The following is a 26,025-nucleotide window of genomic DNA, read 5'->3' on the forward strand; positions in this document are numbered from 1 at the left end:
TAATTTTGTTAACGCTTTGATACAATGTCTTTTCAGCTGGGTAGCACATGAACGAATGTGTTCCTTTCCATTTTAATCTGTGGCTTGATTCTATGGAGGGTAGAGATACGGAATCAACCTAATTAATCAGGGACTGATAAAAATATAATAAGACCCTTTTCAGAGAAACCCTTTAATACGAAGGGATAGTCTCCATACTGCTGTATTCAACTGATAATCAAAATATTCTTCACTTTACTCTTAATTATATAATAACCGAACACCGACACCGGGTGTTTTTCAGAAAACTTGACCCTAGCAAAATGGGCCTGTCCCACACATTCAAACATTTTTATTTTGATTTTTTTATATGGCACGTGTGAAAGTGAGTTTTTGATTAATTTAGGTATATATTTTAATGTACAATTAAATCGATATGTAGCATAAAAAGTGGATAGTTCTTTTTATATTTAAAATAAACCTGAAGAGGACGTATAAATATCGTGTGTCCCATGGCGCTCTTGGAGATTTCAAATACATCTAACTTCTAAAATATTCGTTTTTAGGTATGTTTAAGTTTTTGAACTTAGTCTCTGTATTTCTAAAAACGTATTTTTAATTTTTATGCCATACATTTATTGTTATTTTAAGAAATATCATTATTTTAATGTTGTCCTACGAAAATCATTGTTCCGGAAAATCCGGTTTCGTCACGGTGAATTTGATATCGTACTGAAGACAAAATCTACTATATAATTTGTGTTTTTTCTACCTTCTTGGCAACTTTATGATCGTATTAGGATTCCGCCATTGCCGTTTTAAAGTCAGTTAAGGCGAAAACTGTGACGACAATGTTGGTGTCATCGGCGCGCAAAATTTTTGGTCCGGATAGTGGCAGTATTTAAAAGGTTAATAAATTGTTTTTTTAACTCTATAACACTGTATATAACATAAACAACTCATCATTATTAGATTAGTAAGGCTAAAAACAAGGTAATTTAAATAAATATTAGTTATTTTCAATTTTAAAAGTCTTGTGAGATGAAAACGTCACCTCCTGTGCGTCACGTTACATACTACCGGAACAAAATCGTAACGATCTTGAATTGTAAAGCTTAGTGTACAATTAAATAATTTATGGGAGCGTCCTGTCCGCGCGTGTGGTAGGTATCAAACGAAAAGGCTTACATTTAATCGGTTTTGTTTATATATGTGTGTGTAAAGGTTTATATCTAAAAAATTTGTGAGTTAATACTTTATTCTTTGTAATTGTGTTTTGAAAACGGCAGTGTGGACATTGCTCAAATTATTCTTATCCATCACGAAATTTTCATAATAGTCACTGTCCCATATTCTGGATGTTACAAAAATGGTTTTAAAATATATATTTTTCATTTTATAGCGTTTATTTTGGCATCATAGTATTTTGTTAGTATCTAAAATTTCTCACTAGGCTTGATTTTGGAAATTGTAGCGGATATCATTAGTAATAACAACTTTTCTAGTGAGATGTGTCCAAGAAGTGACGAAAGTGAAATTATTTAGCTGATTATTTAATAATCTTATAGAATTATGCTATCGTTTTGTTTGTTTTTAAAAGATTTTAAGTATATCTTTATGCTACCATAAGTTGATTTCGTTTTAATACTTGTTTGTTTAATTTTTAATTAATTATATTTTGTGACGTTCAGGAATACTATGCATCATACGCTGACAGAAAAACTTTAATATTTCTTAAAATCATCTTATAATTTTAATTTAAAATGCAGATTTAGCTAGTTAACAATATATTCTTTAATATTAGAGTAAATATAATAGAATTCACGAAATAAAAATAAAAAATTTCCTGTGCGTCACAGGGTATTCTTTTCTGAAAAACACCATAATAGGTAAAGCAACAACACACTTTCTTATAGTAAATTAAGGCTGTGGCTGACTTCACACTATGAAACCTAATGAAACTTCTTTGAGAGTCGATTTACATTTCATATAAAGCCACAAAAGTTCATTAACTTCAATTTATGTTAATAAGGATATTATTTTATTGGGAGAAACGGATCGCATTGAATTAGGTTCTCACGGTTCTCAAGACTTGCTTGCTTGACATTCATCGAAATTTGTGGCGTATAAATTAAGCCGGTAGGTAGACCCACTAAGCTAAACACAGATAAGCAATTTGTAAAGTTACTTTCAAAGCTATTGTTAAGCCCCAAAAGAAATAAAAGGAAATATTTACAAATATTCTGATATAATAGCACACATAGTACCTAAGTGCATGGATGCATATACTAACATACCTACCTAATACATGCATCTCTGTTTCTACTGTAGATGTCCCTATTTTTATTTTTATTTTACTATTTAACGACAGCGTTCTTACCCATATAGCATGTACCTAATTGAATCCAAACTGGATGATCATAACATGATCTAAACCGACTTTCAAATCAGACGAGATTCTCAACTATCCACTAGCCTTTTTTTCTGTTACCCATCAAACTTGACACATACAATTTTGTAACGTTTTTACAAATACATTTTTTTTTTGTAAACCATAAGAAGAAATAAAGTTTCTTAAGTCGTATATTATAGTAAATAATCAATAGTATGATTTACTGGAAACAATCTAACTTTTACAATATCTTCCAAAACATTCATTTGAAACTTATTTGTTTGATGTGAGTGAATTCTTAGTAAAGGTACATGCCTATATAGTATTACTCCAGTTTACTTTGTTAACACTTACGTCTATATCTGAAAAATAATGTTAATAGCAGTATGTATGGGGTTCACCTACCCTCAGTTAATACAATTATACCTACCTAACTAGATTCTGTTTGCAAGTTCCGAGAAAGTCAGTATAAATTAATTACTTAAGTATTTCATTATTTTGCAGTAGGTACCTACTTTGCAGTTCTCTGTTTAGGTTCATTGTACCTATAGATAAAATTTCATAATCATTAAAAGTCAATACTCGTATCTTATTGTGTAGGAATCATGATATTGCCTGACCATAAGTGATAATAATCTAATTTTATATTATAACAACATGCAATAAATATAGCTAAGACAGCTGTGCATATCTATATTTATAGATATCATAAAATTAAACATATAGCTAAAGTAAATACGCTTTGTGTATATTAAATAGATAATGTACGACTGTGTTCTTGATAATGCTGCGTGTATGCGTTAGCGCTTACCACGGTCGTAACAGTTCGTATAGAAAAACTATGTACGGAGGCTGGTTAAGATATTTAGTTTTGAAAATTAACGAGAGGTGGCGCTTTGTTCAATTTTGTATATTTTTTTTCGTTAGCAACATTATAATGTGGTGTTGCTATCATAGATATAATATTACTAAACAAGATTGCGCACGCTCAAAATATATATTTACGAAAATGAACTCTATTCTAACGCAATAAGGTACTAAATTGGTTGCATAATACACAGAGGCAAATCCGAGCCAAGAGGGATAGTTCGAACGGAGGCTGTTTGTCTCTTTCTAACACCTTGCCAGCATAAAAAAAAATGTTGTGATCAAAAGTTTTGTCTTCCCAAAAACAATTGAATCACTTATATTTTTATCTTATTTTAACAATTGTAAGTCAACAAATTAATAACAATCGCATTAATTTATTCGTATTTATTATTAAAACATAAACAACATAAATTTTTATTTTGCTTTTTTTTATTTTCTAGCGGTAACCCTGAACATTCTTGGCGCGTAATCAGCATTTAAAATTTTGTTTATATTTTTTTGTATTAAATCAATTTAAACTATTAAAATGGTGAAAAAGTGTTGCGTTTCTACTTGCAAAAGTGAATCCTATGGTGGTTGCAATATATCGTTCCACAGGTTAGCTAATAATAACATTTTCGTAAACCAAACAACTAGGGTGCCCATGAATTCTTGTAACGAGTCAAAATATGGATGATGGATTTTAAAACTGTTGTACTATTGTTATAGCTTCCCAAAAAATGAAGAAAGGCGACATAAATGGCTCAGCAGTCTATATATGAAGTAGAAATACAAAAAAAACAGTCTTCACTTCGAATCTTCCTGCTTTTATACTGCTAATTTCCGCTAATTATTAAAAGCCTTTATTAGTATCTTAAGGTCACAAACTGCGTAAGTTAAAACTTCAATACTAATCTGTGTTTAATAATCTTAGCAAATTCGGATTTGTCTCACATAGCTTAATCTCATAGTCACCCTATTAGAAAGGGACAGACAGCCTCCGTACTAGCTGTTTCACTCGGCTCGTTTTTTGGGTTTATATGCGCAGTCCTGTTTACTAATATTATGTCTATGGTTGCTATCGACTGTTTGTCAGTTCTTTATACGCAAAATACTTACGTCTCTAACTTTGAAATAAGCTTTTTCTTCAGAAAAAAAAGAGGAATGCAAACTTCAAAGCATCTAAATCATAAACAAAATATGTCTACACATGTGATCTACACTTACTTGTTGTTACTTGATATTTATTAAGGTAGAAAATCGCTTTGGTTTTTTCCAAGTGGTTTTGTAAATTTTTGTGTGTAATGGAACGCATATATGTCATGGCGTCCGGCCGGTACCATAGGCCGGTAGTGTATAATCTATGGGCCGGTACCCTTTGCTTTAAAAGTTGTTGATTGTGTTGTGTGGTGCGTTCTCCTGTTTTTCCGTATATTTGTGGCTTTTCCGACAACGTTTGCTTTCCAAAGGACACCGAAATCTCCGCTTTAATTTTACACCTGTGCGCACTACTTTGGACTCCGAGTTTTCTCTTTACGATTTGGATTTGACGATATGGGATCTCCGTTCAGATGTTGTGTTCGTTATTGCACTACAACTCGCAGTAAGTTTTAAATATACTATTTTAATGTGGACTTTCCCATTATAAGTATATACAGTACAGTATTATAGGAGATACCGTAGAACAATAATAATATGTCTTCATTTACAGGTGATGATTGCAATGTTATTTTGCATTCATTTCCCAACCCCGATAAGGAAGAGGACAGATTTAGATCTTGGGTCTACTCAATTGGGGGAGATATTCTGGTTTTGGATAACCAATTTGTATTCAAAAACAGAAAAATATGCCACAAGCACTTCGAAAGTAAATACCATACAAGAAGTTCAAGATTAAGTGCTAATGCAGTTCCTACTTTGCATTTAAAAGGTACTTGAAATGTGTTTTTGCCTGAGTACAACTATAGATTTTTATCTATACTATTACTATATAGGTAACTATCTATACTATACTAATATTATAAAGAGGAAAGACTTGATTGTTTGTATTGAATAGGCTTCTAAACTACTAAACCGATTGAGATAAAATTTGGTATGGACATAGATTAAAACCCGGTGAAAGACTTGGATTGACACCCAGGATTTTTCAGGATGCGGGTGAAACCGCAGGCAGACAGCTAGTATAATATTAACAGGAAAGATTTAACTCAAAAACTACTGGTGTATCTACTTGGGAAACAAGTGAGACAAGTTGTTGCTGGATAAATACTGTCATGCATAGGATAGTTTTTATTTGAATATGAGAAGTAGTTCCCTTGGGATGTAGGTGAAACCGTGGGTGGACTGTACGTAGCTGTTTTCTGCAGCTTCACCCGTGTCCCGGGGGAACTTCTCCCCATACCTGGATAAAATATAGCCTATGTCACTCCCAGATAATATAAATATTTAATGGTGACAGAATTTTTAAAAATTTTCCAGTAGTGTTTGAGTTTATCCATTACAAACAAACAAACAAAGTTATCCTCTTTACAATATTAGTGTAGATGTAGACTAGCGCTATGCCTGTGAACGTAATTTGAATAAGCATTACTGCTCAAAACACTTTCTATTTATTTGGGAATGAGAAATTTTACTGCAGTAAAAAGTTGGCAATTAAATATGTGACCGACTCCACATTTGACACGATTTACATTTTGTTTTGCGTAATTATTACAATTAGTACTATGTTTTTAGTTTCAATTTAAACATGGCTTTGTAGCAGTTTCAACAATTATTCTATAGAGAAAAAATGCCAACCAAGGATATTTTGAAATATCATTTATTTAGTAAAATATAAATGTGACTGACACTACATGCAAAAGGAAGTTGTTTTCGAGAGAATTTTTAAAGTTAAATAACCTTCCTTCGTCAAAGATTAAAAACAGGCACAATTTATTAAAAAAAAAAGAATAAGTGCTTTATCAAAAGTTTCTAAAAGTATATGTATTTCATTTACAGGCATACCTTGTAAAAGACCATTATCAGATGTTACCAATGTGACCAGTTACAATCCAATATTTGCTCAACCTTCAACATCCACAGCAGGTAAGCCATAATTTTGTTACTGAGGTAATCTTGAAAGCATGTTAGTGTTATTCAGTAAAGTGAAAAAGTTTAATTGTCACATCAACTTTATTTTTAAAGTAGTAAGTTTTTTTATTTGATAGAGTTAATATATGATTGTTGCACTTGACTTAACATTGGTATAAAAAATATTTTGTAAATTATTTGTGATTTTTTCTTCAGAACTGGTTAACTTATTTTGGCAGGTCCACTTCATTCTGGTGAACCAATATCTATCAAGACCAGTGAACTTGAGAAGCTAGCAGAAGCAGGTAAATTTCTTAAAACACTTATAGTTTTAACTAGCTTCCGACCGCGGCTTCGCCCGCGTCCAGTTCGGTTATATCGCGTTTCCAAGAGAACTCTCCAAAAGTCCGGGATAAAAACTATCCTACGTTCTTTCTCAATGTCAACTCTATCTCTGTACCAAATTTTATTTAATTCCGTTCAGTGGTTTAGACGTGAAAGCGTAACAGACAGACAGACAGACAGAGTTACTTTCGCATTTATAATATTAGTAGGGAAGTAGGGATTTAACCCCTATTTCACCCCCACACTGGTAAAAAAAATAACTTTCAAAATGAACAAACGATTTTTTGTTTCTTATGACGTGATATTTGATGAACTTGTGTACTAACTTTCAACCCTTATTTCACCCCCCAGCTGGTCGAAATTTCAAAAATGCTAGAAAAAATGTTTAATGATTTCTTATCAAGTGCTTAAATATAAAGTTTCATGGTTTTATCTTTTAAAATTAAGAAATCCCATACAAACTTTCAACCTCTATTTCAACCCCTTCATCCCTTTTTTTCGAAATAAAAAGTAGCCTATGTTCTGTCTCGGGGTCTAAAGATTGTCTGTACCAAATTTCATCAAAATCGGTTGCGAGGATTAAGCGGGAAAGCGTAACAGACAGACAGAGTTACTTTCGCATTTATTATATTAGTTTGGATTAAAATCAGTTGATAGGTATGGTAGATATATTTATTTTCTACCATCAATGTGTATTATTCAAGTATTCTATACAATACCTAGGCAATTTATAGAATACTTGGGGTGTTTAGGGTTAAACAATGTATGAAAAATTGCAAATTTGATTGTCCATTAAATACTTTGCCTAGGTAATGTATACCATACCTGCTGGTTCTTCAGCAGTGTATATATATATATTTTATTATGTTTATACATAAATGCATTAATTTAATTTTTCAGATTTAGGCAAACCTGTAAAGACTTCAGGAGTAAAACATATTTCCCTAAAACAAGCAGCTGCAATGACAAAAAATGGTAAATATTTATTTCATAGATTGTATTAGTATACTATGTGGCGATAAGGTTATCACTAGGGAAATTGTTTATTTATTTAATACAATTATTAGATCAATAGTTAACTGTGTACTATTTTATGTGATACTGATAACATTATCGCTACACTGTATATTGCAGTAAGAATTTCAAAAATAGAGAATAGAGTTTTTGGTCACATAGAGAGGAAGATTGGGCTGAAGTAGATTTTCCTCCAAAATAATTAATTGAAAATCTCATTATGTCAAAGTCGCACTTGAATAAGTTAAGTTTTCAATTTCTATGAAAGAGATAATTGACCTACCTTTTAACAGGTTTTTTTTTTTCAGTACCAAACTTAGCGAATCTGCAAAAAACAATCAAGAAGTTACAACAAAAGAAAGAAAGTTACGCCACACGACTGAAAAGAGCCTTAAGACTTTCTGAAAATACCACTTTTCAGAAGTGCTTACAAAAATTTTCGACTTTGGCAGCCTTGTTTACAGTCATGCAATTTCGCGAAATTTCAAAAGGAAAAATGGGAAGAAGGTTCACAAAGGACGAAAAAATCATGGCTCTCAGTTTGTACAAACAGGGCCCAAAAGCATATAGATGGCTCAGTAAAATATTTATTTTACCATCTCCTATCACTCTGAGTCGTCTGATTTCCTGTGCTGGTCTAAGACCAGGAATCAACAAAAGGATATTTAACCAGTTGAAGAAAAGAGCCCAAAAAATGACAGAAAATGAAAAGTTATGCATTCTTCTGTTCGATGAAATATCTATTACACCCCATTATGACTATAATAGAAAACGAGATGCCATTACGGGATTTATTAATAATGGAAAACAAACAAACAGGAACATAGCGGATCATGCACTTGTTTTTATGTTAAGAGGGTTTGTAAATAATTACAAACAACCATTGGCTTACACATTTTGCAAAGGAACAACTTCCAAAGGAGATTTGAAACTTTTAATAAAAAATATTATTTCCGAATTGCAACAGTGTGGGTTTTATGTGCTTGCAACGGTCTGTGACCAAGGGACTACAAATGTTAGCGCTATAAACGAATTGATAGAAGAAAGAAGAGTTGATTATATAAGAAAAAATCTAAATTTTAAGCATCAAATATTTGAAGTCAATGGCAAGGAAATAATACCTATTTTTGACACCCCCCACTTAATAAAAGGGATTAGGAATAATTTAATTACCAAGAATTTGAAGTGCATTATAGAAGATGAAGTTAAAATTGCGAAGTGGGACCACCTAATTAAACTTCATGAGGAAAATCCTTCTTATAAAGGTATACGATTAATTAAAAATCTTACAGAAGCCCACATTGATCCAAAGAAAATCCCCAAGATGAAGGTTAAGATGGCAACTCAAATATTTAGTCAAACAGTCGCTACCAGTATGGGATACCTAGCAGGTGAGTAGTAATACACGCAAAGTACTGGCACGGGTCTTGAATGCTGACCTTCAGCTGCGCACATGCGAAATTTTGGGTTATACTGAGTTTACAATGCGAAAAGCGCCCCCACTCTACGCCGAGCGTTCAAGATCTGTCCCGATACCTATAATAAAATTTGTACAGATAAGTGGTAATTATACACTTTCCTGAGCCTAAAGTATTTACTAAAACTTGATAATGTGTTTGTTTATAGAAAACTAGCTTTCGTCAGCGGTTTCACCAGCTTCTTGAGGGAACTACTATATGTTTTTCCGATGAAGGCTATATTACTGCCAAGTTTAATCCCAATCGAGGTTCCAAATGAGGTTTCTAATATAATAAGGAAAGATTTGTATTTTTGTGTGTTGAGTAAACTCAAAAATTAGTGATCCAATTGAGATTAAAATTTGTATAGACATAGATTTAAATCCGAGGAATAACATAATGATAGTTTTTATCAGTTCCCTCACGACGCTGGTGAAATCGCGGGCGGACAGCTAGTAGTCATTATACCAAACATGATTTCGAAGTTTCATAAAGCACCAATTACCTGATCACTAGTAATATGCAATACAAAGTTTCTTAGGGATCATTTAAATTAAATTAATTTTATTTCTACTTTTCAGATAAAAGAATACTTCCTTCGGAGTGCAAAGATACCGCAGACGTATTGATGTTTTTCGATCAACTTTTCGACTCTATGAATGGCAGTTTTGAAAATTCAAAAAAAAGAAGCGGTAAAGTGCTGTTAAAATCAGTCACCCCAAAATCTGATCACAGTAAGGTATGGGCGAGGGCAAAAAAAGTTTTAAAATCTATGAAGTTTATTGGTAGAGGAGGAAGGGAAGGTAGTGTGCCATCAATTACAAACTGGTTACGTACGCTGGAAAATATTGAAGTTTTAAAAAATAAGGCATTCAATGAATATAATATAAAATCATTCTGGATGAGACACTTAAATCAAGATCCATTAGAGAATTTTTTTGGCTGTATACGGTCTCATGGATACAGAAATATATCACCAACCCCATCTGGCTTTGAGTCAGCTTTTGCAAGCTTATTAATAAATAATTTATCAAGTAGTCATTCTGTAGGGTCAAATTGTGAAGAAGATGACTGTAAAATTTTTCAATCAATGGACTACTTATTAAAAAAGGAGGATATTAATGAACTCACAGAAATAAATGAAATAGATATCGATGATATTAATTGCGAAATTATAGATTTTAATGAAAAAAAAAGTAATCCAAAAATTATAAGCCAACTCAGCTACGTAACCGGCTATGTAATAAAACAGGCAAAAAAAAATGTATTTAAAAATTGCAAAAATTGTAAAGCAATTTTATATTGTAATGAAGAAGAAGAACAAGAAATAAATGAATATATAAAAATAAGAGAGTACTCTTCGTTTAAATCACTCGCCTACCCTTCCGAAAACACAACAAAACTATTCTCTGCAATCCAAGACGTAGTCACTTATATTTTAAAAAGAAAAAGTGATATGCCTCGCATAAAAAATTATATAAAGACAATTTTGTACACAGTCATAGATTTTAGTTTTTTGACTTGCCCAGACCACAAAAGCGAGTTGACAGATTTTTTATTTGACTTTTCTTCAAGATTTTTTATAAATAACTGGTGCCGGGATGTAAATTTGTTATTAAATGGCACCAGGACAGAAAAAGATGAAGATGATAGCATTAAAGAACGGGCTATTACTTATTATAATAAAAGACACATTATCAAATCATAATAATGATTGTTTTATTTTTTATTCCCTTAGAACTTTTATACTGTGTTCATCTACCGTTTCTCTGTACTGATAATTAATATTTTTCTGTACTATCATAAACATCAGTTCAGACGAAACGGTAGATGAATTCAGATTTAGGTAAGATTTTTGTGCAACAGAGCTATATAATGGTTTTGCTAGCTATAGGTATATACATAGCAAGTTGTAGTTCCTAAAATAAACAAAGGATGGCGCTGTACTGCATTGGCCACTGATAACTCTATTCTTGTAATGTACTCTGTGGCGCTTACTGTCCTAGTTTATGTATTCAGCATAGATAATACACTATATAGAGATAGATACGCAACTCATCGTTCAAAACAACTTACTAGCGTGAAAGTTAACGGGCCCCCGTCACAAGATGGCGTGGTTACTTCATGTATGGTTAGGGTAGATGGCGCTTTTCAAGAGTTCTCTTAAATATGTTTTTAAATTTGAAAATTGAAATCACTGTTTTAAATTCAATTTACTGTAAATTGAATTTAAAACAGTGATTTCAATTTCCAGTTCCAGTTTCCAGTTTTCAGTTTCCAACTTCTAGTCTAGTCAATAATATTATGGGAGATAATAAAAAAACAAAAGATAAAGAGTACATTTATCGGCTAAGTATATTTTATTTCCTTTTTTTATGTGTATTACAATATTTAAATGCTTGTAACTTAATTTCATCATTTACATCGAAATTTGTTATTTTTCCGTTAATTATTCTATTAACCCCGGTGCACCAACTGTGAATGATTAAATTAATTGACATATTAATTATAAAATCAATTAATTTATTTTTATGAACTATACAAGTAATTATACTAAAATCACAATGGCAATTGATGTAAAATTTCATTTTTTCTTTCAGATATTTTATTTCAGGTGAATCTCGTAAACATGCAACAATCATATAATATATTTCATTTAATAATTTTATAAAATCATCACATGCATTAAATAAGGATTTTTTCGTATAATCTATTTCATAATTAAATGATTCAAAATCAATTTCCTTTCTTAATATATCATTAGTACATGTTCCACATTTTTTGAACACTTTACATTTCGATTTTTTTACAATGTATCCTGCTACATATTTTTTTGATTCGGCATGCAAAATCGAGTCATTCCATTTAATTTGGTTCATTGTATTAATTAAAGAATCAATAGGAAAATCACCACTAACCAATTCAATTTCATTGTTTTGTTTTTCAGCAAGAAGATCTTTGAAAGATTGCAGTGATTTATTTTCATCTTTTTCACAGTTGGCACTTACAGAATGGGGCGAATTTAAATTATTAAGTAACAAAGTTTTGAACGCATTAATAAATTGTAGGCACGAGGGATTAACATTTCGTATCCCATTACTTCTAATGTTACAAAAAAAATTTTCAAGAGGGTCCTGATTGAAATTTCTGGTTAAAAGGCTAGTAACTTTATATTTGATTTTTAAAACTCCCACATTTCTTTAAACGTTTTAATATTGTGGATCCAATTTTGAAGGGATGGCACTTTTTCATATCTTACTTCTTCTGTACCATCCCGTTTTTTTTTTATAGTTTTAAAAGTCATTGAATCCAATATAGGAACTACCTCTGTCCATAATCTAAAATGAGGAGAATTATTCATTACACACCCCTTGAAAATTTTTGGATCACCTGTATATGAATGTCCATTGAAAGAATCAAATAGTTTGTCCATAATGAGTAGAAAATCAGCAGTTTCTTCGCACTCCGCCGGAAGAAGGTTGTGTTCTGAAACAATATATTAAATAAGTACTAGAATACAGTTCATATCAATCTTTTTTGCTATTGTGGACCGAAATTAAAGAAAAAAGAAAGAAAATACATTTATTCGACCCAGATTAGGGGCACACAATAAAAAAACAAAAATACAAAAATTTAATTAAAAAATTAAACGGTGTGCCTCACGGCTGTGTCGAAAAGGCACAAACTTACAAACTTTAAAGTGGCAGTAACGATTTACTGTGCGTCTTTATCAGTTGGTTCAGTAAATAGTTGTGGGTGTAAATATAATTAGTAAGAAACCAACATTAAACTATATTTTGTAGTTTCATAATGTCTCAAATTTTTATTTCAATATGATAATTTTAATTTATTATTTCATTTCAATTTATAATGTTATTCCAACAATATATCTTATGCATCTTAAATATTGACATAGCCAATTTTAGATAAATTATTAGATATGAATTGTATTTTTATTTTGAATTTTATCGAGAGAAATAGCATCTCAATTGTTTGTTTTTAAATATTTTTGAACTTATAAATGTAGCCAGGACATCTAATATTATTTTAAAGAAAAATAATGAACTTTCTAATTTGTCTGTGGAGAATGAAGATGGTTAAAAACATGTAAATTAAAAATAAAAATCTAATTTAGTAAATTAATAGCAATTTTTTTTAAATATAGAGAAAATAATGAGAACAATAAAAAGCATACTTACTTGCTAAGAATCTCAATGCTGATGATACCCTTTGGCTGAAAACTTGTGCAGCATATTTCACTTTCATTTTTGGAATTTTCTCTTTATTAACATGGTTTTCTGTTAATTTATTAACAAGCCTAATTTCATCATCCCCAACATCTAACTTCAACAGCATCTCCAAATGTTCCCACTTTGCATACTTTGTTTTCCCATCTTGTACAAATTTCAAATGTTTGGCGAGTAAATTATTTCTCATTCCCTTTAAAAGATGTGGAGGATCAAATAATGGGAAGACCTTTTGGTCTTCAAACTCGAAGGCTTGGGTCCTATATTCATTACCCTCTTGTAAATATTTGCGTTTTGTGTCTTCTTGAAGACTTTTTATCACAGAAATATTTGTGGCTGATTGGTCACATATAGTGGCAATAACTATCAATCCAGTATTGGAGATTTCTTTTATTATTGTTTTGATCAGCTTCTTTAAATCGTCCTTTTTCGTGGCACCTTGGCAAAATGAAAAGCATAAAGGTTGTTTCACTTTGCTTTTTATACCCTTGATCATAAAGACCAAGGCATGATCTGCGAGTTTTTTTGTTTGTCTGTGCCCAAAATCTTCAAAACCAGTTATCTGTTTTAGGGCAGGGTTGTAAAAAACACCCGGAGCCAATGATACCTCATCAAACAGTAAATTGACCAACTTTTTTTCTGCCGGCAATTTTGCTACTGTAGCTTTTAAATTTTTAAATATATCAGGATTGAAGCCTGGTTTCAGTTCAAATTTACTCAACATTTTTTGTAGGCTGCGCTTTGATGGCAAGACAAACATTTTTCGCATGAGGTTGTAAGCTTTCTGACTCTGTTTGTAAATGGTCAATGCCATGATTTTTTCGTTAAATGTAAATCGCCTGCCTCGTGGTTTCTTTTTCCATTTCATTTGGAGGGAAGTAAATATTTTTATTGTTGCAGGCATTTTATTTAACTCTTTCAAAAATGATTTTGATGTGGAAATTTTCCTTGCAGAGAGTTTCTTGTTATTTTGTTCCTTATATTTCTTTTTCAGCTTCAATACTTTCTGTTTTAACTTTATTATCTCCTTCTCTTTGGAGGTGACGACTCGTTTTAAATATTGACAAGTCCCTCTTTTCCTAGAACCTGTAATTTAAATTATGTTACACCTCAGATCAAAGAAATAGTGTTACACAAAGTTTTAATAGAATTGTGATAAAAATATGTTACATAATATTGTTCTGTTATTATATTATGACCAGAGATTGGAATAGGTAGGCTTCGAGGAACAGATACAAAAAGTGGAGACTTCCCTACAACAGCAGATACAAGCTTGATAAATATTTTTTATGGGGATTTTATGGGTAAACAAAAATGGATATAAAGAAGATCATTCAGACTCCATACATTTTTGGGCCTTTTCTACCAACGAAAAAAAATGGTATGGATGGTTAGAACTAGCTATTTGGATGAATAATTATTATGACACATAAGTTGTAGGATTATATCAAGTTATTATTATTAATCCATTTAATTCAGGTTTACAAGTTCGGAGATTTGTTATTGTCTTACATTTATTGATTCCTGCAAGTGCGGAAATAATCCTACCTAAAATTATAAACGCGAAAGTTTGTAAGTTTGGATGATGTTTGTTACTCTTTCACGAAAAAACTACTGAACGGCTTTGGATGAAATTTGGTATGTAGATAGCTTATACCCTGGAATTAGACATAGGCTATTTTTTATTCCGGTATACGCGGGTGAAACCGCGGGACGCAGTTAGTATGAAATAATCCTATACTAGTACTAATATTATAAATGTTGTGAGGATGTTTGTTCCTCTTTCCCGCGAAAACTACTAAACGGATTTAGATGAAACTTTACAGTAATATAGCTTATAAAAAATGTAATAACACATAGGCTTCACTACATAGTATAAAACAAAGTCGCTTTCTCTGTCCTTATTTCCCTATGTACGCTTAAATGCCCACTCTCTCTCTCTGCAAGAAGTTTTATGACCCTACAGTGGAAACAAATTGGAATCCTGATGATGGAAAGAAAAACCTAATGTTACAAGTCAAAGGTCAATTGTCAATAAAAATATTTACCTTTAGGGCGTTCAGCTGTCTGTAATGCATTCTGTACATCACTATGATAGTGGGTAGAGCTGGATGGCTCAATGACAGCAAGTTTATCTTGCGAAATGTTTAATAAATTCGACATGTCTGCCTCGACATGTCCCGATGGACCTTCAAGAGTTTGACCAACTGGTAATGTAGATAAATCTGCAAAAGGATGAAATTATTTATAGTTACTGTATAATTATGTAGAATATAGAACAATATTCATTTAATTCTTAGAAGATAGCATGTTGCATCAATTATTTTTGGTATATAATATTCATTTTATTTTCTTCTAATTAGGATTAGATTATTCAGTAGAAAATTTTATTTAATATTTGAGGAACAATTTTGTTATTACAGCGAAGGCAAAGAAATGTGGTTTTGTTTCTATTAAGATTTAAATAACATAAGACATCTAAATAGTAGGTACCTAGAGTTGGTATTGCATTTGGAGTAAGTCGGTGACTGGCTGAACGGTAACACTCTTCAAAATGTCTGTCGCAAAATCGAATTTGGTTATAAATGTAGATGTCGCCTTTCTCTTGTAAAGCTTTATCTAGTACTTTTTTCCACGAGTTAAACTTTTCCAAATGTGGGTATTCAGGTTTAGGAAATCGGTGCAATGGGCCTGAAATCAAGAAGTTTTTATACATGAACAACTCACTCTCATTAAAATACCGTAATAGATATCATCATCATATGTATAAAATTTTAGTAATGTACTGTGATACCATCCTTGAATATTAATCTAACACTAGAAATAATAGCTGAGGTCTAGCAGTACTAGAACAGGAACACCACAGTTGAAGTAAATAAAATCACAGTAGCATAGCATGGGGGTGCCGAGGGGGCCATGGCCCTGGGTGGCGCTACTCTAGGGGCCGGCACCGCCGCCTAGCTGCAGCATCAAGCCAAGTAGAAGCTGATAGCGTTGACAGTAGAGGCAAAGGCATTTTTTGCCGCCTTTACATTGTCAGTTCCTATTTATGCCACCCCATAATACAATTTTCTTGAGAAGAGTCACTATACATTAAAGGTTGTCTGTAAAAGATCGCTTTTAGCGATAAGACCACCCATTGTTACACCCCTTTTAGTTATTAAGTTTTAAATTGTAATTTGTTATGGTGTACATAGTGTGTATAGATACCACCACCACCACCATAACAAATACAACAAGATAGATAGATATCTATCTATACTTCTAGCCTACCTCCCAATAACTTCTTGTCTACTAAAAGAAGATCTAACCTATCAGGCAGGCAGGGTACTAAATTTTTCGACTCGCTCTTGAATTTTTACATCTGCTTGTTTTTCGTTTAATTTGACAATAAATGCTTAGTCCACACAAGGCTTTATGTTTTTTGAGCTTTAAAGGAAAATCTAACATATCCTAGTTTGCAAAAAATATTGTTGCATGCTGTATGAATCGACAAAGTTATACATAGATCATTAGTGTATGAATCAACAAAATCCTAGGTAGGATGCTAAAATTTTCACACTGCTGCACTACATATCAAAGAGAGCCAGTAACAATTTCTGAAAGTATTCCTTCCAGCACCCTAGTGAATCCCAAAATCATGGGCTGAGACCGCACCTGGTCATGAGTCGATATCAATAATAATTCTTTCTTGCCAAAACCATCTTTAGAATTTTATTAAATTGTAGTCATTTGAATTTAAATAAGTACCTAAATAAGGGGGCTCGCCCCTAAGACTACCCACTGACCGGCAGCTAAATATACCTGCGCCCCGGGCGGCGGAATCCCATGCTACGCCACTGTAAAATCATAGTTTTAAAACCTGATGAAGTTATTTGGTCAGAGGGTCGTCTAGAGCGGGCTTTGTCTTATACGTAGATTCCGAGTCTTTTGATTGGATATAAAAGTTAATGTGCAGTTTCAATTGTTTGTGTAGGGTCAGGACAGGAGTGTGTGTGGTAGTGCATCTTAGATTTTTGATGACTCAAGGACTATGATGACCACAGATTGCACGGATGACAATAATGGATATTGTGCAGCCTATCAGCAAAAGATAAATTACGTGCATTATAAAGTTAAAAGTTTTGAACTTACCGTCATTGTCACAATCAAAGTAGCACTTATATCTTGACGTTGATGGCATTCCGCCCCTAAGACGATCCACTGGACGCATTTTCTAGTCCTAAATACGGTGCCGGGTCAATGTAAAAGCAGTCGATCGAGGTTCCAAAATACAAAGCCGGGTCAATGAAAATGCAGTAGATCACAGGTCCAAAATACGAAGCCAGGTCAATCACAGAAGCAGTCAGTATCAGAGTCCAGGAACACGCAACAATCGTAATAAAAAAACCAGAAAATAACACTCAGAATAAACCAACACGTTAGAAAACGGAAAACGGTTTAATTTAAAAGTATGGTCGACTGTCAATGTCAATCGTCAGTGTTTCAAGTGGTTTCAAGTAGTGTGATTATTGTGATTAACTAAGACGTCCTCATAGATAAAAAAGAATTAAAAATAAATCATAAAATTATTTAATTACAATATTTGTTAATATTTCTAATCACAAAACTTTTTTTAGATTTGTTATTAAATCGATGAAATATCGGTCTAAGGTGCAGTGACATCTAGTGACTAAAACGAAGTACAAATACCCAAGTTACGGGGCATCCGTCACTAGATGGCGCATTTCTAAAAAAAAACCTCAGAAAATTATTGTACTTCAGTTGCATCCCCATGGTATTCAGTTTCTGCAAGGCACACACGCTGAGCGCACGTTGTCTTGGAGAAAAATCGGTAGCTGAAATGGAGCCGATTATAATCGTTCACGGAGGAGCCGGGGATATTCCCCAAAGCCGAGTGAAAGGGAAGTTGGACGGCATGAAAGTTGCCGTCACAGCAGGTCACGAGTGTCTAATGAAGGGAGGCAGTGCACTGGACGCAGTCGAGGCAGCCGTTGTGACAATGGAGGAAGATGAAAACTTTAATGCTGGTAAATATTTCAACATTATGTGGTAATTAATAATTTTAAAAAGTTAGGAATAGGTAAGATACCTATTCGGTAATATGGAAATTGTTTTTGTTCAGGTTACGGATCAGTTTTAACTTTACGAGGTGAAGTAGAAATGGAAGCGAGTATAATGCGGGGTTCTGACCTGAATACGGGTGGAGTTACCCTAGTCAAAGAGTTTCTTCATCCTATCAGTATTGCCCATAAAGTCCTCACAGATTCACCACATTCCCTTTTGGGTGGGGAGGGTGCTAAAATTTTCGCATTAGAGAAGGTGGGTAGAAGAATTTTATTTAGCTTTGAATGGTGGCTATCTGAGATATTCTTATTATTTTTCTATATTGCAGGGGTTTAAAACAATTCCACCCGAGTCTTTGATAAGCGAAAATGCGAAAAAAGCGCTTCAGCACTTTTTGGAACACGGAGAGTTTGGGCGAACGGAAATTGGACCTAAAGATGAAGTAAGAAGGACATAATAGTATTTTACTTCGAAAACGAAAACTTTCAATAATTTGTATTTATAATTAGTGGCTCAACCTTTTGATGATTCTAGGGTGGTGTGGGCACAGTTGGCGCTGTAGCAATAGACCGCAATGGGCACATAGCAGCCGCCACCAGTACCGGTGGTATGAGTGGCAAGGCAGTTGGCAGAATCGGGGACACGCCACAAATTGGCAGCGGTACCTACGCCGATGACCACATAGGCGCAGTTTCCACAACAGGTACTTTTCATGTCAAATTTATTATGTAGATATAAGCAATAGGCTGTACTAAAATATTCGCTAAATACTAACTTATTTATTTACAGGGCATGGGGAGTCTATACTGAGATATTGTTTGGCTCACAGTATAATCAAGCTAATGGAAAGTGGCAAAGATGCACAAACTGCTACAACTATTGCAGTGAACGGTGCGTTACATAGTTTATTTATTACTTAACTAATTACCATTATCTTATCATGATGTGAATCTGAAGTGTTTATTTGAGCATCTATATATTTGAACGTAGGGCAAATTATTTTTTGCATTGGACAAGTACTTGCAGGCATCATCTTTTTCAGAGTAAATAAGGTTCTTTATATGCAAAGCTAACATCCTCTAAGCAAAGCAATCGCCTTTTTGGATATCGAGTACCTACCTAATGTAAGAAATTCAGCATGTTTTTATTATTTTAGGTATGACTGCTCGTTTAAAGAATACTGCGGGAGCGATTACGTTATCGAAGAATGGTGATGTGGGCATACACTTTAGCTCAAGAAGAATGTCGTGGGCATATGTCAAAGACGGCCACATATTTTACGGCATTAATCCCGACGAGGTTCTCAAGGAGGAATATAATCCTGGAAATAGCTGCTAGTCAGCCATAATTACCTACCTATTGTCAGTAGCGGCTTTAGGGTAGGGCGCGGTTGGGCGACGGCCCAGGGCGCCGGACATAAGGGGCGCCGCAGGCGCCCCCAACCAATCCTTAATCAGAATTTTACTCCTATTTTTGTTTTAAATTTCATCAAAGATCGCAGCTTACAAGAACTGTATCCAAATGTGTGGATAGCATCAGGGCCGCCTTAACCTACGGTGCAGGGTATGCGAATAACCCGGGCGCCGCGGGCTCAGGGGCGCCGCGGTACTCTCCTGGACCAAGAAATTTCTATTAAATTAATGTATTGTCATACAATGCCGGGCGCGTTAGATACACTACTTTTGTCTCAAAAATTTTCGCGCTCGCTTCGCTCGCGGTTTCTTTACTTTGCACTTACATTTTTTTTCACATATAGCCACTTTTAACTTAATGTCACAATACTCAAAAAAATTCGCGTTCCCTTCGTTCGCGACTTCTTCACTTCACAGTCGCCTTTTATTATATATGTTAAGGACTTTTAGTGATCCAAGTCTCAAAAAAGCTTTTTCGGGCTTGCTTCACTTTATAGTTGTTTTTATTTTTCAACATTTTTTTGTCTACCCTAGCAAAAAGGTAGCGTCGTTTTTAAGTCCTTTTATTAATAAGAAAGTAACTTCTAGTTTATATTTATGGTACTACTTTAAGTCCCAAAATTTTAATTCATAGGCGCCAACACCAACAAAGAGTTATCTACGTTTGGGCTACATTTTAAGTCATTTTTGTTTTGAGTTCTAAAATATAACAAAAAATTTCGCGCTCGCTTCGCTCGCGCAATCAGAACCTGTGTTCCCGTGATTTTGCATTCACCAACCAGCAATAACTTATGTAGATTGTGCTACATTTTAGGTAATTTTTGCTTTGACTTGTTAATTATAAAAAAAATTCGCGCTCGCTCGCGCAATCGGTAACTACATATGTCTCTGTTTTTCGAATGGGTTTGAATTGCAGTTGGGGGCGCCGCAGAAATCTCGCCCAGGGCGCTAGTAGAGTTAAAGCCGGCACTGCCTATTGTTACTAAACAAGTAAAAAATGTAACTGTTAGCTAAAATGTCATGGCAATGCTGTTTTATTAATAAGCGCTAGAGACAACATGACTAGCAAGTGTTATCAAATATAATGTTAAAGCTATTTTTATATACATATACTTTTGCAATATTTTGTTTTGTATACGGCCTACAGTTCGTAATAAATGATGCATTTGAATGTGTTTATTTATTTATGGCTTGTGTTTAAACACCACCCAAAAAAGTACCTATTTTACTACCAAAAAAATTCTAAACGGTTACCAAAATGGATAAATGGTCACCAAATAACGTTTCCAAAAATATTATTAGGTAAAACCATTTTTTCGTATTATTGACTACTAAAATAATATATGGACGCCTTTAAAATACACTTTAGACCAAATATTATATATTGTCACTACTTAGATGTTACCAATTATGTAATACCATGACTCCTAATTTGGTCATTTTTGTTAGACTAAAAAAGCTAACGATCGCTAGAATATTTCCCAAATACCAATTAATATACTGGGGTTCCCAAACGTACGTCGCTTATTTATTGTTATATTAATTTGTGTGTAACTCAGTAGTAAAATGTAAGCACGAAACATGCAGGGCCCCGATTCTCCTAAGTTAATAATGTCAAAATCGAATAGAAATTGAATCGCAATATGATCGTAATAGCAGTTTTAACCATATCGGGCATTCTGCTACTAATAAAAGACCAATCGTATTCGATTGACATTTGATTGGTGTGCGATTGGTCTGCTATTTTGATGATTTTGGTCTATACGGTAGTTTGCTGTACAATCATTTTGCAATCGTAAATCATTTGCAGACAAAATGATTCATTATTGAATGACAGAAAAGGATAAAAAGGCTTATTTCAAAGAAAAAATAGCGGAATGCCACATACGCTTCAATCGTAATCGAGTCGGGATTGGATCTCAGTCGAATCGAGTCGAACGTCAATCGAAGGTCGCTTAAGTAAAATTAGGAGAATCGGGCCCCTGCAAGCATGGCTTCTGTCACGGCTCCGGCACTGCGGGGCTCCGGCGGTCCCATGCGAGCTTATCGTCGCAGATGGTTTTCACGCTCACCACCGCAGCTTCGGCTTGCTGGCCGGCTCTGCCGGCCAGCCTCAGCCGCGGCGGCGAGCCTTAAAAACTACCTGCGCCTCAGCTCGCAGGCCGCCTCGCCCCTCTGCGCCTACGCGGATTTGAATTGCACTCTAGGGGTAGGGCAGACAAGACTACGTGGAGTCGGTTTTGCAGCGATTCGTTTTCGTCACTAACTTTGATTTTGGTAGTAATATTAATCTTTTAGTTGGATAGAATTTGGTGACCATTAATCCATTTTGGGAACCAAAAATAATATTTGTGCGAGATTTGCGATTTTTCTGATGTTATTTTATTTTTTTTGGATCATAATATTATATACTTTAGTGCCCTTTTAATAAAGTCAATTTATTTTTTTGGAGTTGTTTATTTTATTTGGTGCCTCAGCTTAGAGTCTTAAAAATATTTTTGGTGATCGCCTAAATTATACCCTTTATTTATTTAAGTACTACTAATATAATATGAAATTAGTCTACGCCAAGCATTGTAGGGCGGTGCATATAAGTATTATAATTCATCAAATACGTAAAAAAATGTAATCTGAAATTTTAATAAAACCATAAGCCATAAGGAGGAGGTCCACTACTTTACGAAGTTTTCGGATATGATGGATCCGAAATAATAAGGATGGAAACTAAAAAACTCAAGTGATTTATCGGAAAGTATACGGAACATTACTGAAGATACTATGAAACTGCTTTAGCTATCTATAGATTTCGATGATTTGGAACGCGCTTGGATGAAAATGAATAGTGATAGAAGTGACAGTGACACACGACACTTACACTTGAAGACAGTGACAATTTACTTCTACTGATGAAATCTTGAATTTATTGTGAATATTGTGATTTTTTATTTTCATTTTGGTGTCGTTTTTTCCGATATTCTATATCGTTGAATGGTTTTTAGGCTTGTAAATAGAAACCGAATATGTTGTTTCCCGGTAATATGCCTCTAAGGTTTAAGTCTTTGGAGTTTAATTGCTTCAACTGGATATACAGCGCAGCACCATGTTTTCCTGTGAATGCTAGTAAAGTTAATATTATAAATGATCCCAAAAACTTTTATGATACCCTATGCGAGAGATTTCAAAAAGCTAACCAGAGGATATCGGTTGCAAGTCTATATTTAGGAACTGGGCACATGGAGAAGAAGCTACTAGAAATTACCAAAAGGAATTTGAATGACAACAAATGTTTAAATTTTAAAGTTCTATTAGATTATCAACGTGGTACACGTGGTGAGGTAAACTCAGTAACTCTGTTGCGAGATTTTGTAAACGATGCACCTAAGCAGTGTTCAGTCAGTTTGTACCAGACACCCAGACTACATGGTTCATGGTCCAAAGCTCTACCGTCGCGGTATAATGAGCTCGTAGGCCTGCAGCACATGAAGCTGTACATAGCTGATGACTCTGTGATGCTGAGTGGAGCTAATTATTCCAATGACTACTTCCAACAGAGGCAGGATCGCTATATAGAAATACAGGATGCAGAATTGGCAAATTTTTATAGTGAACTCATAGGTATGATGGCTGTAAGTTATTAGTATCTGTTTTTATTTGATGATTTTTTTTTTGTTTTTAATGAAAGCCAATTCAAATGATTTCCAGTGCAGAATTTTGTTCAAATGCCTTAAATTACACATTACTTATTATTTTCATTCTAGATGAAGTGAGCAACTTTAGTAAGCACTGTACAAAGAATGGAATCATAGAAAGGAGGTACTCCTCTAGGGAAATATTCAATAAAGAAATGAAGACAAAGATTGATGCTTTTATGGCGAGATGGCAGGAAAGGCAGTTATCCAAATTATCCACATCGGAAAATAGTGATGGTACGTTCAGACAAAAAGCATGTTGTAATATTTTAACTATGATTTTATTATATGCCAAACTTTTATGACCTTATTCTTAATTCTTTCTGTTGGCTATGAGGACAATTTCTTAGTCACATAGCAAGAGCTCTTTTGTCTCAAATGAATCTACATTGCCATATAAAGATACCAAGTTGACCATAAACAACACATAAAACTATTTATTTTCAGCTAAAGATACTTGGATATTCCCTCTTATACAAATGGGTGAGTTTGGCATCACTCAAGATGAGCAGGTCACCACTAAGATTCTGGCTTCAGTACCTGAAGGTTCCATAATCCGCCTAGCCACTGGGTACTTTAATCTTACTGACGAGTATGCTAAGACTTTGTTGAAAGACTGCAAGGCAAATATTAGCTTACTGATGGCACATCCCAATGTAAGTTGAAGCACTTATGTTGTTCATTTTATCCTGCTTTATTTTTTTGCAGTAATGAGGTCATATATTATTACAATCATGTTTTCAGGCAAATGGATTTTTGGGGGCATCAGGACCTGCTGGGGGAATTCCGCATGCTTATTCTTTAATTGCAAGAAAGTGAGTAGACTTTTGTTCATATTCTTGTAATTTTTGTAATTTGACTATCGCCCTTGGCCCCTTTTTCTGGTCCAGTACTGCTATATATGATGACTACTGAATAATTACAATTTGATTACAGGTTCTGGCAAAGGGTAGTAAACTACAGGCAGATAAACAGAGTTGAAATGTTAGAGTATGAGCGTCCTGGGTGGACATTTCATGCTAAGGGATTATGGTAAGCATACTGAGGAATAATGTTGTGTAAATTGCTTAGTATTTTCAATAAACTGTGTTGAACTTCCGTTAGCGCAGACAATAACAGTGTGCAATGGTCCTGTAAAAAATATTGTGAAATTAAAGTAGTCCCTAAAAATTACTGCGCAATCTTCAATATCCGCAATGCAATTTAATTTATAGTCCCAGGAGCACCTTAGATTACATCAGTACAAGATATGACATACTTTTGATTTAATTTGCAGGTATTATCCCCCTGGCTGTGGAGTGCCATGGGCCACAATAGTCGGTTCAGCAAATTTAGGCGAACGATCAGTTCGTCGAGACCTCGAAGCACAAGCAGCTATCTTTACTGTGTCGCCAGAGTTACAGGTAAGAGAAGATATATTCTATATAGATTTGACTTGGTGGCAATGAGCAATGCAATTAATAAAGGACTTTTCGTATTAAGTAACCAGTACAAAAACAATCGCTGGGATGGCTAGATCCGGCTCTCAATATTAGTACTAATATCCTATTCTATATATGTATAGACATGAATTCCTCGTTGACACACAATTCTTATACTTTTGTATGTTCCTTTCTAGCTCAAACTACACCAAGAGTCAGAGCAATTGCATCAGTATGCTTCAGAGTGCAGCGGTGAGTTACAGAACAGAGAGACTCCATTATGGGTTCGAGCCACGGTTGGTCTATTTAGAACGTATTTTTAAATTAAAGCAACCAATATAATGTCCGTTGAGCACTGTGAATGAGCCTATCATAGAATTTCGTACTTACAATAAAAATGAGAAGCTCTCTACGAATAGAGCGAAATTGAATATTTTATTTTAGCTTAAAATAAAACATCATTTTTAAAACCTAATAACTAGTGGTTCAAGGTTGTACCCTCTCAGGAATGGCGAGGATCATGTATTTATATAGTTTTGTTATTTTATTATTTATTTAAGTTATTGACTATAAGGTAATAACTTGTTTGTTAAAACATTATTGATAGTATTTTTTTTACAATACAACAAACATGGTGCAGTTCAAATATTTTGAGTAATATCAAAATTTTTAGTAAGCTTCATAACAGAAAATATGCTCCGTTGTTTTTAACTAAGGTCATCACAGTTTTATGCTTGTGAGCAACCAATTTAAATAGTATTTTTATGTATTTTAAAAGACGAATTTATTTTTGCAAATAATTACGAAAGATGTAAATTTTACCATTAAATTGTTAAATATAATTTTTGTTGCATTTTGTGAGCATAATGCAATATGCATGCAAGGAATAATTAATGCAGTATTGGAATAGTAATAGTGAGCTGTTATTGTATGCATGATAATGACTTAGAAGATTATGCAACATTGTTAATTTTGAACAAAGAGCAACCAAAGCGTTTTTTATGTAATTAGTCAATATTTTTAGTTGAAAACTAACTTGTTACATTTAAAAACCATGTTACATGTTGCTGAAAGATATAATGAA

The 26,025-nt window shown here is 33.7% G+C and overlaps 2 protein-coding genes across 3 annotated transcripts; both read left to right on the forward strand.

Annotated features, from left to right (window-relative positions):
* Positions 1-1,946: 1,946 nt before the first annotated feature.
* LOC124633576 (probable isoaspartyl peptidase/L-asparaginase CG7860) lies at positions 1,947-19,898 on the forward strand. Of its 2 annotated transcripts, XM_047168860.1 has the most exons (8): positions 2,565-3,174; positions 11,096-11,116; positions 18,130-18,382; positions 18,478-18,674; positions 18,748-18,861; positions 18,954-19,122; positions 19,209-19,310; positions 19,576-19,890. In XM_047168860.1, exons 3-8 carry the CDS (start codon positions 18,196-18,198, stop codon positions 19,755-19,757), a joined length of 951 nt encoding a protein of 316 aa, XP_047024816.1. In that variant the 5' UTR covers positions 2,565-3,174; positions 11,096-11,116; positions 18,130-18,195; the 3' UTR covers positions 19,758-19,890. The 2 variants fall into 2 exon arrangements, with proteins under 2 accessions (XP_047024817.1, XP_047024816.1); XM_047168861.1 differs by lacking the exons at positions 2,565-3,174; positions 11,096-11,116 and adding an exon at positions 1,947-2,118 and having other exon boundaries at positions 18,138-18,382; positions 19,576-19,898.
* Positions 19,899-22,430: 2,532 nt separating this feature from the next.
* Positions 22,431-25,959, forward strand: LOC124633494 (CDP-diacylglycerol--glycerol-3-phosphate 3-phosphatidyltransferase, mitochondrial). The gene is made up of 7 exons (XM_047168734.1): positions 22,431-23,446; positions 23,590-23,757; positions 23,968-24,176; positions 24,265-24,335; positions 24,457-24,552; positions 24,797-24,923; positions 25,139-25,959. The coding sequence occupies exons 1-7, from the start codon at positions 22,852-22,854 to the stop codon at positions 25,262-25,264; spliced, it is 1,392 nt and encodes a 463-aa protein (XP_047024690.1). The 5' UTR covers positions 22,431-22,851; the 3' UTR covers positions 25,265-25,959.
* The last annotated feature ends 66 nt before the right edge of the window (positions 25,960-26,025 follow it).

Source organism: Helicoverpa zea, chromosome 9, assembly GCF_022581195.2.
Source record: "Helicoverpa zea isolate HzStark_Cry1AcR chromosome 9, ilHelZeax1.1, whole genome shotgun sequence".
NCBI lineage: Eukaryota > Metazoa > Arthropoda > Insecta > Lepidoptera > Noctuidae > Helicoverpa > Helicoverpa zea.